Source organism: Balaenoptera ricei, chromosome 4 (assembly GCF_028023285.1).
Source record: "Balaenoptera ricei isolate mBalRic1 chromosome 4, mBalRic1.hap2, whole genome shotgun sequence".
In the NCBI taxonomy this organism is placed as follows: Eukaryota; Metazoa; Chordata; class Mammalia; order Artiodactyla; family Balaenopteridae; genus Balaenoptera; species Balaenoptera ricei.
Window position 1 is genome coordinate 101,254,993 of NC_082642.1, and position 14,219 is coordinate 101,269,211.

The following is a 14,219-nucleotide window of genomic DNA, read 5'->3' on the forward strand; positions in this document are numbered from 1 at the left end:
AATTTAATATTAGGCATTAAAGTATGAATGCTATTGCTATGTTAGTAGTATTCAAGTAGAACAGTATTATAATTAGGCTTAATAGAACAGTGTGATAAATATAAACTACACAGCAATGTACTTTCTTGTATTGTCTGTGTATAAGCAGATGAAAGACAGCAAAAGCGTATCTATAACTTCCTGCCCCATGAGATCTTTGAGCAGCACTGAACAACAGAAGCAGCTCCAGGGAGGAGACCGGTTTCCATTGGCCACTCAGAAAGCAGAATAACAACCGGGACCCAGGACTCAATTTATTAAAGGATTATACTATCCTAGTCGAGGATTGATTTTTCAATCAGAGAGTATTGTTAAAATCAAGACTTGATTTATTTCGGAGTTCCACACTACGAAGCAACAGGTTTATTAGCTGACCCAGGGTCTCTTTAGATGCTAAGTAGAGTAACTTTCCACATATTTCTCCTGTTGTTTCTAATTAAGATATAGTTCCTATTATAAAGAACATGGACAGATACTTATAGGAAAAGTAACAGCCCCTATCTTTGAATGGTTAGCATCTGGACAATTTTTATTTCTTTGTATATTTTTCTATATTTCCTGAATTTTTACAAAGGGTGTTAATTTTATAACTTAAGAAAAACCTATTTTATTCTTGGAAAAAATGTTATTTCTAACTTTTTGTTATTTCCAACTTTGTTGGAAGTAAAAATGAAACAAAGTAAGTGACATAGGATATTCATGATATCTGAGAATCTCACTTTACTGCTCTTGGGCACAAAAGGAAAAAAAGGACCAAACTTCTAAATTACTTGTATTCCAGCAGCTCATGCAGCTCAATAACAAAAAAACAAACAACCCAATCCAAAAATGGGCAGAAGACCTAAATAGACATTTCTCCAAAGAAGATATACAGATGGCCTACAGACACATGAAAGAATGCTCAACATCATTAATCATTAGAGAAATGCAAATCAAAACTACAATGAGATATCATCTCACACTGGTCAGAATGGCCATCATCAAAAAATCTAGAAACAATAAATGCTGGAGACAGTGTGGAGAAAAGGGAACCCTCTTGCACTGTTGGTGGGAATGTAAATTGATACAGCCACTATGGAGAACAGTATGGAGGTTCCTCAAAAAACTAAAAATAGAACTACCATACGACACAGCAATCCCAGTACTGGGCATATACCCTGAGAAAACCATAATTCAAAAAAAGTCATGTACCAAAATGTTCATTGCAGCTCTATTTACAATAGCCAGGACATGGAAGCAACCTAAATGCCCACTGACAGACAAATGGATAAAGAAGATGTGGTACCTATATACAATGGAATATTACTCAGCCATAAAAAGAAACGAAATGGAGTTATTTGTAGTGAGGTGGATGGAGTTAGAGTCTGTCATACAGAGTGAAGTAAGTCAGAAAGAGAAAAACAAATACAGTATGCTAACGCATATATATGGAATCTAAGGGGAAAAAAAAAAAAGGTCATGAAGAACCTAGTGGCAAGACAGGAATAAAGACCTACTAGAGAATGGACTTGAGGATATGGGGAGGGGGAAGGGTAAGATGTGACAAAGTGAGAGAGTGGCATGGACATATATACACTACCAAACATAAAATAGGTAGCTAGTGGGAAGCAACCGCATAGCACAGGGAGATCAGCTCTGTGCTTTGTGACCACCTAGAGGGGTGGGATAGGGAGGGTGGGAGGGAGGGAGATGCAAGAGGGAAGAGATATGGGAACATATGTATATGTATAACTGATTCACTTTGTTATAAAGCAGAAACTAACACACCATTGTAAAGCAATTATACTCCAATAAAGATGTTAAAAAAAAAAACTATAACACTAAAAAGAAAATTTTTTTTAAATTTAAAAAATTAAAAAATAAATTACTTGTATTCCATAACCTGAAAACATCTATACTAAACATCAATGAATATATAATCAATCTTAAAACATTAAATTATTCCTCTACATTCCATTCCCTTTCCTTAGAGAACATATGACTTCCTTTAGGGACAAAACTAGAAGCAAGGACCAATAGGTTAAGAGCATCCCAAGAGCAGGTACAGAAGGCATTGTCAAAGAGGCTGTAGGAAGGACCCAAGAAATATTAGTAGTTCTGAGAACCCAGTCCTCAAGTCAGACTTTTGTAAAAGGAGGGGACTGCAAGAGATCCCCTGTCCTGTTACCACCCCAAAATTGAGTGGTTTGGTCTTCTCATTGAGAACGTACAAGGGGATTAGCATTCAGAATCACCTCCCTTACACCAGCAGTAAGTTCCTAAGGGTCTCTTGATGAATAAGTTTTACATGAAATCCACAACACAAAATCAGACTGAGATAGGTGCGTGATGATTGCCTGAGACAAGTTTATAACTTGGTGGCCTTTTACATAAATATATTCTGTTTCAATGTTTCCCCAACATTTATTCACAGCAGATGCTGGGAGCTCCATGAGAGAAGGTAGAAAAGGTCCACTGATGGCCACACACAGATTCACCTTCAATCATAATAGCTTATGGTTATTGAATATTTAATATGTGCTAGGGACTGTTCAATGCATTTTCACATATATTAATTCATTTAGTCCTTATTAAAAAAACCCTGTGGGGTATTAGTGTCCTCATCTTATAGTTGAGAAAACAAAAGCATAGAAAGGTTAAGTAATTAAGTTAATTTCTTTAAGGTCATACAGTTAGCAAGTGGCAAAGGTAGGATGTGAAGCCAATGCTCTGATCTAAAACAAGAAATTCAGTATTGGCTCCAAACTTGCACCCCAATCAGAAGAACAAAAGTTGTACACTCTTAGCACTCAGAATGTGGTCTAAGTACCATTCTTCATTAAAACTATGGCTCATTAGAAAAAATGGCTGATACTAAGTCTGGGACAGAAAGTATACAAAATGTGCCTGGGACACATTACTGTACCAGAAAGAAAGGAAGTCATCAAAGATTACTGATTATTTCAAAAGGACAAAGGAGCCAACCTGAAGGGGCTCCCATTGGCAGAGGGGACAAACTGAGTATAAAAAGTAGTAATAATAATGACTTCAAGTGACAGAAACTCACTGAAATTTAAAAAAATTGAAGGGCTTATAATAATACTTGAAAAAATAAAGAAAGAAACTAACTATGAAGCTCAGTAATTAACTGGATGTGCCTGCTTTAGTAATCAGTTTAACAAGCATCTACTGTTATTCAAGCATGGTGTTCAGAGTTCTCATCTCCCCTTCAATACAGATTCTTTCCACTACGCACACTACCTGCTACGGGAAAAATTCTGCTAACTATGAATTTCTCCACCTTATTATATTTTTAATGATGTCTCTCCCCCTTACAGACTGATGCTCAGGGAGCTGCCTGGTAACTCTGCACCATATCCAGCTCTGAACAGAACCACATATTATTCCCATAAAACCTCTGCAACTTACAGGCTTAAAACTCTTGTCCTAAAATAAAAGAGCAGCCTGACATCTTAAGTTTTTAAACATTTTGTATATTGTAGTTTTATTTGCTCTTCCATTATGATGAACACATGGCAGTATCAGACAGATTTTAAAAGGGATATCATATACTAACCGCTTTTGGTGGATTTCCATCAATTGACTCTGTTTCTGAAACCCGACTAATTGATTCAAGGGTAAAACTGATTGGCTTGGATAATTTTTCATCTCTCTCCCCACAGCCATCCAAGCTGCTTCTTCTTGGACTTCTGTAAGAAACACATCACAGAAACATAAACAAGGTCACTTCCGTACAAATAGCTGATTTAGCCTCCTCACTGAGGTCCTTTTCTATTATAAAGCATTTTGACAACAAATTTTTTTTTTGTAATGTAACAAATAAGCTTCTACTTATAACAAAGCTATCTTCTTAAATCACATGCAAATTGACTTCACTGCTGAAAATAAAATACGCTCATATAAGATTTTATAAACTTCAGAAACCGTTAAGAAATTAACCCAGTACAAGTGGCCGTAACAGCAACTAATAAAATGAACATTGCTTATTTAAATTTCAGTTGTGGACAATGAAGAAGCTTCGAAAGGTGCAGGGTAGGTGTTTGAGTTGGATGCCAGGTAACACCGGAAGGCGGTTCTAGATATCATCTCCTTCCTTCAGATTCCGTCCCAGCTGAGATGACACATCCCTCCAGGAAGGGGAAGCTCCTGATGTCTGAGCACAGAGCCCATCCATCAATCCATGCCTCCCTTCTTGTTCTTCTCGTTCCTGAGAACAGGAATTCCTAAGGTTAAAGGAAAGGCTTTCAAATGGTCATAGGGACAAGATTACAATAAATGTCTTGGGACCTTCTTTTCCTCTTTCAGAGAGTGGGGGGAAAAACAGGAAAGTGTATTAAATATAAAAGCAGCACCATGGATCTAACTTCCAGACCTCAACTTTATTGAGCAATTAGCATTCCCATGTAGTCATTGCTATGTTTAGACTTAAAGCTCTCCTAAAATAAAGTGGCTGCCTGACATCTGAATCCACATTATCCTGACAAGGAGACAGAAAAGCTAAAAAAGCCTATGCTACTCCACCCAAATAATACTTAGGTTTACTACCCAGTTACTCCTGGCCAGACAGAATAGCAGGACTCCGAGGGAACCAAACAAGGAAAACGGCTCCTGGAGACAAGACCACCAGCTGAGGGTCTGTACTTGAGGATTTTAAGGATGGAGGTGGATTGTGGAGAAATGAAGAAAAAAAGAGGAAGGAGAGTGAAGGAAAGATTGAAAGTGAAAAGAAAGAAGATGGAAGAGCTGAGGAAATAAAGGCGTGAGGTAGATATGCTTCTCTCAGAGATTGGAAGAATGAGAAAAAGAGTAGAAGAGGGAATGAGGATCCAGGGAAGTCCCAAGCCTAGTAAACTTGACAAGGAGAGTAGGCCAATGGAAATTTTTAACTTTACAGAAACCTAATAAAATATACATGTGTAACCATGTAAAAAAGACTGTAAGATATTAACGCTGAGCTGACACAATACAAATAGGATCAGTATAACTAGAAGACTTATCTAGATAGAATAAAATTTTTGTACACACATGAGACTTTGAAAGATTTCCATCTTAAGACTTATTTGCTACAGAATTTTTAAATAAATAATTCACCTGATTTTTTATTAAGGTATAATTCATATATCATAAAATTCACCCAATTTAAAGTGTACAATACAGTGATTTACAGAGTTGTGCAGTCATTACCACTATTTAATTTGAGAACATTTTTATCACCCCAAAAGAATCCCTGTGCCCATCAGCAGTGCCCTGTGCCCACTCTCCCTTTCTCCCAGTCCCTGGCAACTCCTCATCTACTTTCTATCTCTATGGATTTACTGATTCTGGACTCTATTTCATATAAATAGAATCATACAATATGTGGTCTTTTGTGACTGGCTCCTTTCACTTAGCATAATGTTTGCTCTAGAATTTTCATGTATTATCCTTAGTTGTTTTTATTGCTCTGACCTCAATTACCACTGGACAAAACGCACTTCTATTTGTACAGGTTAATAATAATGTCCACTCTTCCAAGTGAATTCCCATCAGTCAAAAATAATCTCTCTCCACTCTGAATTTTTCCCACATTATCTATTGCTCTTTATGGCCCTTATCATTTTCAACCCTGTATTAAAATTATTTGCATTCCCTGTAGCGCTATAAGCTCCTTTCATTAATGCATTCAATATTTATTGAGTGCCAACTACATGTCAAGTACTATGCTAGGGTATCCTTGAGGAAAAGTCATATTATCTTTGTATCCCTTAAAATATCTTCCAGCTAATTTTCTTTATTGTTATGTATAGGTGCAGAGATTTCACTAGGTACTTCTCCATATCCTTAATAAAAAGGTTTACTAACCCCATGCTTTAAGCAAATCCTAGGTGACACAGTTACAAAGTTAACATTTCCTCATCTGACCTGTATTTGCTTACCAATTTAGCAAACTATTCACTGTCCTCACCTTTCACCCATTCCACTACAGAGAAGCAAGAGGCAAATTTCACTGGATGGTGAATAAATAGAAAGCCTGAATTAGTACAGTCTAAAATAATTCTGCTTTGATTAATGAATGATTAACAAATCTTGACATTTCAAAACATTTTGCAGTACCTTGGCTGCACATTATCCTCAATCGACAGGGACAAGTTCTCCATCTCTTCAGCATTTAAGCCTAGCTCAGTGCCATAGTTCTGCTGGAGCAGCTGCCAGAATTCCTGTCTGGTCAAGCTCTAGAATGACAGAAAGATTACCCTGACTATTGGAAAACATAACATAGCATACAACATAGTGATTCAAAACATGAATTCTGAAGTCAAAATGACCTGTTGTGCAGTTACTAGTGTATGGCTTTGTTATTCCACCTTTCTAGATATCAGTTTTCTGTATCTATAAAAAGTGGGTTAACAAAACATATCCAACATAGTTGATACTGGGAATAGGTAGATGATGATTTTAAAGTGTGTAATATAATAACTACTGTCAATGGGTGTAAGACATTTAAAACCCTCTTTTTATAAAACAATTTGTTCATTGTTTCTGGCAATTACTAATCTGTGATTTAAATTCTGCAATCCAACCAGTCTATCAGGATGACTGGATCACCATTCAGGATACCAAACGTCAGTTCAGAATCCCTCCCCTTAATTCATAATGTATCTGAATATTTTAACTATATTTGAAACCTCATAGATCAGTAAATTTTAAATTATATTTTCCTAAAATATAAAATGCAAGAGTCTGGAATTCAGAATATTTCCGTTTTTATTTTTATTTATTTTTAATAAAGTCCAGCTTGTTCTTTCTTTGTAGGTATCATATCAGTGTTAAATAATCTAATATAAAAAATGCATGTGTTACAAAGGAAAACAAAAACAATAATAGTATGACAACCAACAGTCTGATTTTTAGAAACATTATAGATGGTTAATTACATAATTAAGCAAGGTAGAGGGAGGCAGCATAACACTTGAAGCAACTGTTGGCAAGATTCTTTACATCTCTCATTCATTCAACAGATATTTATTTAGAACCTACCACATGTGTATCACTGCACTAGATGCTAAAACGGATAAAAATGATGTCCTACTTGCTCTCAAACAACTATAATTTAATTGAAGAAACACTGCAAACTTTTAAGTAAAAGTTAAATATGATAAGCTATATCATTATTATGTACTAAAGAACTGGTAGAATCAACATGATATAGAAATCTAAAGGAAAGAAATATTACTGTGGTTTAGGGTGATCAGATAAGGCTTCACATTGCAGAAGGGTCTTCAGCTAAGTTGAAGGAAGGACATGAATAGAGGAAATGGAGAAATAAAAAAATTTGGGAGAGGGAAGCTACATAAAAATATAGAATAAAATACATGAAAAACATAAGCAATATTTGTTTTGAAGGCAGTTATCAATTTATCAGACTAATCAGAGTAAGAATTTTAAGTGGGTAAATAGTAGGGATAAATATAGGGAAATTTTATGGGGCAAAAACATACAGACACCTTGAATTCCTCACAGACATTCCCAATGACAAATACCACATTTCCTTTTTTCTTTTTCCCTGTTTCTCCTCTCTGTCTAGTAGCTATGGTATCTTTGTTTGTTACATTACACTAGATGACCTTCATTACATTTCATGGAAACTCAAAGATATTAAGAACAGAATTTCTGCACTTTAGACTGCTAGTTCCCAGATGACTAAGATTCCATAAGAGTAGTTGTTGAAACTTCAGCTGTTACTATCAGTATTTCAAAAAGTCAAAAATATCCAAACAGTTACCTACAATAAAGTTTTTCAAGCTAGGTAAAATGTCAGGCCTCTTCGTTCGGGGCTGAATCATATTAACCTAGAGTGGTTATCTCAGGCTGATAAGAAACTCTCATTGGAAATAACGTATCCCTAAGAGACAATAATGTTCTAACATTTTATTATTTAATATACACCACTTATTTGGTTGACAAAAAGTCTTTTGAAGCATAGTGTCCATAGAAGAAAAATAAAGAGGATCACTAGTGGTAGAGAAAGAAACCACTGTTCTTGATCCTAAAGGTACCCACACACATTTCTGATTCCCACTCCAGAAGAACCATTTGTGTAATGGCTTTCTTTTTTTTTCACAATAGCAGTTAGCTCATACTAATAATTAGCTCAATATTCCAAAGATGTTATCTTTGAAACAATTTTAGTGTCATAAATGCATGGTTAACTTTATAAAGAGAAACAAGCAATATTTCAATATACTTGTGGAAGATTAACCTTTTATAAAAAGTCTTCTGAAATAATAGGTATCAAACTATTCCAAAAACAAACTAAAGCAAGTAGATAAACAATGAGCTAAACACTCAGACAGCTTTCTAAGAGTGAAAGAAATGAAACTTGTAAGTAAAATAGTAACAACAAAAATACAATTTTATTTGACTACATCAATAAATGTTTTAAATATATTATCAAATACTATCAGGAAGTTAATAGCAGAGTAATTTCAATAGACTTTTAATCTGTTAATTAAATTTAAACATATAAGGTTAATAGAAAACAAAATAGAACTCATTTAATTTGTCACCTTATAGATTTGCTAATTTGTTAAAAATGACTTTTTCTACAAAGTTGGCACAAAGTCACAAAAATGATTATTTACAGCCATGCTGAATATTCAAACATTAAAACATATACCCAGACTGATATTCATAATTCTTCCAATAATCAGCAGCAGAACCAGGGTTAAGTAACCTTAAAAAACAACTTAAATTTTAAACAAAGGCTGACCACCTACCTGCTAACAATGGGGAGGAAGGCTCCCCGTTCAACCTGCTGAGCACTTGAACAAAATAAAGACGAATCAAGCAGTAATCAGATAAGGCTCAAAAGTCAGATCAATTTCTGGCCCAGAAAGCTTTGTATTCTAAGTACGCTGCAAAGTCTTTATCTGCAGCAGAGTTCCAAACATTTAGTGACAACCATGCTTCAATCTTCTAGTTTTGTTATGAGAAGTTTTCCTTATAAAAGACAAGTTCTACTATAACTTAAGGCAAATTATTTGTCACTTCCTGGTTTGTAGTATCAGCACTCTTATCCAAGGCTGCCCTTCAGAATGCAGAATTGGAAGTTACACCTCACTCTACAGGTTCCTAAGCCACTCCTACTAGAAGAGGGTAGGTAAACAGGGTTTTATTAAAGAGACAGTTCCCAATTTCTTCTGTTCTACACACTGACTAGAAACAAAAAATGCAAATGAAAATATCTTGCCTATGCTCAATTATGTAAAATGCTTATTGCAATATGATTTTAATCTCATTTTTTAAATTAAATATATTAAGGGTTAAATTTTCTTCTCCATGCTAATACTTCCTATTCAATTCTGGCAATGTCATCGCTTCTTCACACCCCACTTCTTCAGTACTAATGTCACATCCCCATCAGACTCCTGCATTAACCCTTTACGACTATCAAGGATTGCAACTCTTGAGTACTGTAAATGGAATGTTAGGAAATGTCAAGAAGAATGAGCTATTCAGGTGGAGCAATTCCAAGAAGCAGTCGGCATATCTTTCATCACTGAAAAGTCTACATGTTGATTACTCAATAATGCTTTCCTTTAGAAATATTTTTTCCTTTATTCAGAATAATTTCCCGGCAGGAACCTACCTGGACTATAATAAACACTATAGAGAGTCTCATCTACCAGTTCTAATTTATTTCCCAGGAGAAAAATTTTCTTCTAAATGAAAAATCAGATCTTGCCCTAATTTCTACCTAGCTAGAAACAGCTATCAAGCTGTTCCACCTAGTCTGGTAAAGTGTGTAGACATGTCAAATGCTACTTGATAGACTGCAAGAATCAACCTTTTGTGGGGAGGTAGGGTTGCTAAAATCTTATCATTTTATACAACAGCAGAATGAGGTACCAAAGCAACACTGGAGGATACTACTCACTCAAACTGAAGAGAGCTCACTATGGGGCTAGCTTTTACTCCCTAAAAACCAGTGCTCTTGGCATATTATGGCAGGTCTTACTGACCTAAATCGTAGATACATATCCTCACTGTACCATGGTAACCAAATAGCTATGAGAAAAATACACATTAATTGTACTGTAAATGATTTTTATATACTTTTGCTACATATAAAAATCTCTTATAGTAAACCACTGGATATGGAGCGGAGCAGAGCTGAGCTCAGTAGGTTTACGAGGGAAAACAGAACCTAAGGCTGGGCCCAAAGAAAGTCTGGCATGCAAAGGCTGAGTGGAAGAGGAGGAAAAAGGGACAGAAAAATACAAGAGAGGTAGAGCAAAGTTCAGAAAGAATGATACGGAAATCAAGGGAAGAAGGTGTTTCAAAATAGAGGGAGTGTGCCATGGTGTGAAATGCTGCTGAAATATCAAGTAAGATGAACTCACGTACACCAAATGCAAGTGTGCAGAGAAGGGGAGCGGCCTGGCAAGCCAGTTCACCATGACTGGGGAGGGCAGGGAGAGGAAGACACAGAGAGGAGGAAGACACAGAGAGGAAGAAGGAAAGAGTCAGTGGGGAAGGAGGAAGCAGCCAGGTCATGAAGAGCCTGTATTCCACGCTAAATATAAAAAGCCACCTACTAGTTACACATAGAAAAGCAACAAGTTCAGAAGTGCGTTTTTAAAAGATCCACTTTTAAAACGACTACTTTTTTGGTAACAACCTGAAACAGCGGTGCCCAACCTTTTTGGCACCAGGGACCTAATGTGAGCAATGGGGAGCATCAGATGAAGCTTCGCTCGCTCACCCACCACTCACCTCCTGCTGTGTGGCCCGGTTCCTAACAGGAACCTAACAACCCCCCCAGGGGTTGGGGACCCCTGACCTAAAGGACAGATTACAGTGTTAAAAAGAGATCCCTAGGAGACTACTGTAATGGTTCAAGCTAGAAATGATGAGGGCCTTGATGACCGACATGACATGTTGGCAAAGAAGAGGTAAGAAACAAGGATGCACCAGGTTTCTGGCTTGGGTGACTGGGGAGGAGGAGGTATACTTCACTGACCAAGGGAAAATAGGTGGAGGAGTTCTGCCAACCAGAAAGGTAAAAAAGAGGGAACAATATACAAATACTAATACTTCTACACTGCCAGGTTATTATATAGAATATGTGACTAAAATACTTAGCAATTTGCATTTTTTTTCCTGGTAGGTTTGAATATGGTACTTATTAGATTTATAGGACTACTGGAAAACTTCTAGATTTCCAAGTAATTCCAAAAGGAAGAATCATTGGAGAGGGGCATAAGCAGGAATAAGAGGTTTGACAAGGCTGAGGAGTCTGCAGGAAAAAGCTGTATGACACTCTTCTGAAAGTCTCAAAGGTGACACTAACTTGATAAACTAACCACTGTTTGCAGAATGGCCTCAGCACTGTTGACATCCTAGAGATGCACTCACATCAGCTGACTCAAACCAGCCACACTCACAAGCTGCATGTACATGCTCCGTAATAAATACACTAATGCACAGTAGGGGAACGATCTTTTCTAATCATCAGAATTCGTTCATTCTACCATCCAGGTACCTGAATACCTTGGAAATCAGACTAGTAATCAGAAATTTGCATGATAAGCATGAAGTCAGAGCAAGGTAGACAGTTTTAAAGTTAAAACTACTGTGACACTGATGGAGCCTGACGATTCATCTCTGTCCCATCTTTGTACATTTCTCTAGTGGTCAAAGTCTGCCTCTGTGACTTTGCTTTTCTGGCCTAGGTCTTAAGTTCTTGGCCTAAGTCTGGCCAAGCCCCCTTCAGACCAACACATTCTTTCTTTATATATACTAATACAATCAGTAAACTGTTTTAAATCCTTTTTTCCCCAACCCACTTGAGGAACAGATACACTCCTGTCATCCTTCAACTAGAGATTCCCAAAATAGAAGATGGAGTGACATGTATCAAAATTGGAAGAGGGTGGGTCTGTATACATTGACAAAACACCCCTCATAACCTCCTCCCTAATTCTGACACATGCCTCCTAATTCTGGCCTTTGGGAATAAGCCTGAAAGCCATTCTGTCTCTTTAAGCTTTAGAATTTAAAATGAGTGCAGATTTCTGCTCTATTAGGCCCTGGATTTAAACATCCACTCTCAATATGTACTCTTAAATTTCCATGGAGAGCTAGCTTCCCAGTAGCCCCCGTGTACTGGCAAGAGATACCACTATTATATCTCTCAGAGAAAAAATAGTACAAAAAGAACAATTTCATTCTGTACACATCCTGCCTGTATTATTAGCATGAGTAATCCTAAATCTAATAATATGACAATATCACTAGAAACATAAAAGTATTAATGAGGCTGGAGTGGTGGGCTGGGGCCAGATCATACAGTCTCTATAAACAATTAAAAATTTTTATCCAAGGGTGATGGGTATTAAGCAGGAAGCTAACATTAGCAGGTATGCTTTTTTTTTTTTTTTCAAAAAAAGATGAGTTTGATTTAGTATTGTTCAGAGGTTAAAAAACTGTTTCTGTAAAAGACCATAGAGTAAATATTTCAGGCTTTGTGGTCCATTTAGTCTCTGTTGCAACTACTCAACTCTGCCTCTGTAGTGTGAAACCAACCACAGACAACACATAAAGAATGAGCATGGCTGTGTTTCAATAAAATTTTATTAATGGACACTGAAATTTGAATTCATATAATTGCCATGAAATATAAATATAAAACCACTCCTACTTTGTGGACCATACAAAAACAGGCGGGAAGACGGCCTGGCTCTGATACAAAACATGGAAGGGGGCGGGGCTTAAACTCAAACAAGAAGTGGAGGTCTGGCGTGGGGAAGGGCTGAGAGGTTCTTTACAAAAGTCAGTAAACATCAATTGTTTGTAACCGAGAATGGAGCTGCCACAGTCTTCTGGCCTCACAAATCTCAAACACTCAATGTGCTATCTGCAAGAAGGGTGCTAAACTCAAAGGTTGTGAACTAAGCTGAAGTGCTATTAATTACAGCATGAATGACATGGTGACAGTTTAGACACATGTCTAAACATTGAAGACTTATGGTAAGCTAACTCAAATACCTGAAATAAACTGTCCTTTCTGAAGCAATGCATCAGAGGAACCTTACGAATGAAAAAAAAAATGTACTTTTAAAAGCATTCTTTCTCAAAGGCACCATATTTGCCTCCAGCTTTTTCCCCTTTTGTAGATTTATCTTACTGGAGAATTAAATAAAACACACACACACACACACACACACACACACACAGATTTAACATCATTCTATTGTCTTAATCAATCTTACTGGAATCGTCTTTTATCTAGATTAATATGCTATGCCTTTAAGGCTTTATTACGCAAACAGCAAGCAAAAGTAACACATATTTACTTTTACTCTCAAATTCCCTAATTAAAAGTAAACATGATTATAATATTCTGAACTTAAATTCCCTAAAGTAGTTTGAATATGTACAAAATTTATTATTCAAATTACTTGTGTTGTTTTCTAGAATTTTGTAGTTAGGCTGTGTATTTTATGAATTTTGGTTTTTACCTTCTCTTTTACAAAATAGTGTTACAAAAGATCAAGGAATCTAACCAATGTGGCTTTATCACTTTAAAAAACTAGAAGACAACTGAGGCTTGTAAAATTACAGACAATACTAAGACTACACCAAGCACCTAGCACTATGCCTGGCACCTAATACTTCCTAAGTGGGAGTTACTATTATTGTTATACATATTACCATGTTAAAAAGAATTGTTCTTCAAAGATCACTAGAAGAACACAGGAAGGGTAGCTTTGTTGTTGATTTTGTTTTCTAATTCCTTTTCTGGGTGAATTCTACAGTGTTTAAAATTCCAATTAGGACAGTTTTAAACCTGAGATCTCACCTTCAACTTTCATTAAGGTCTGTATAGTACTTAACATATAGTATATGCATAAAGGTTGATTTTTGTCATAGTATAGAGCAGAAATGGTAACCGTTCTCTTTATTAAAATGAGAGTATAGCGATATTCCCTGGCGGCGCAGTGGTTAAGACTCCGCAATTTCACTGCCGAGGCTGCGGGTTCAATCACTGGTGGGGGAACTAAGATCCCGCAAGCCGAGCAGCATGGCCAAAAAATTAAAAAAAAAAAAAAAAAGAGTATGGTGTCCACTTGAAATAGAGTTGCATGTTCAATGTTAAAGATAACCAAATAATCCAGAGATCTGAAATGTATAACTAC

General features: G+C 36.4%; 1 protein-coding gene across 4 annotated transcripts in view; it reads right to left on the reverse strand.

Annotated features, from left to right (window-relative positions):
- GRAMD1C (GRAM domain containing 1C) overlaps positions 1-14,219 on the reverse strand; it is a 95,986-nt gene that overhangs the window by 25,275 nt on the left and 56,492 nt on the right. For 3 of the 4 annotated variants that reach the window (XM_059921109.1, XM_059921108.1, XM_059921110.1), the window contains 2 exons: positions 6,133-6,251; positions 3,596-3,728 (listed from right to left, as the gene is read on the reverse strand). In XM_059921109.1, the coding sequence (XP_059777092.1) occupies positions 3,596-3,728; positions 6,133-6,251 (252 nt within the window). Of the gene's footprint in view, positions 1-3,595; positions 3,729-6,132; positions 6,252-8,795; positions 9,097-14,219 lie in introns of those variants that run through there. The other variant, XM_059921111.1, reaches the window with a different exon arrangement.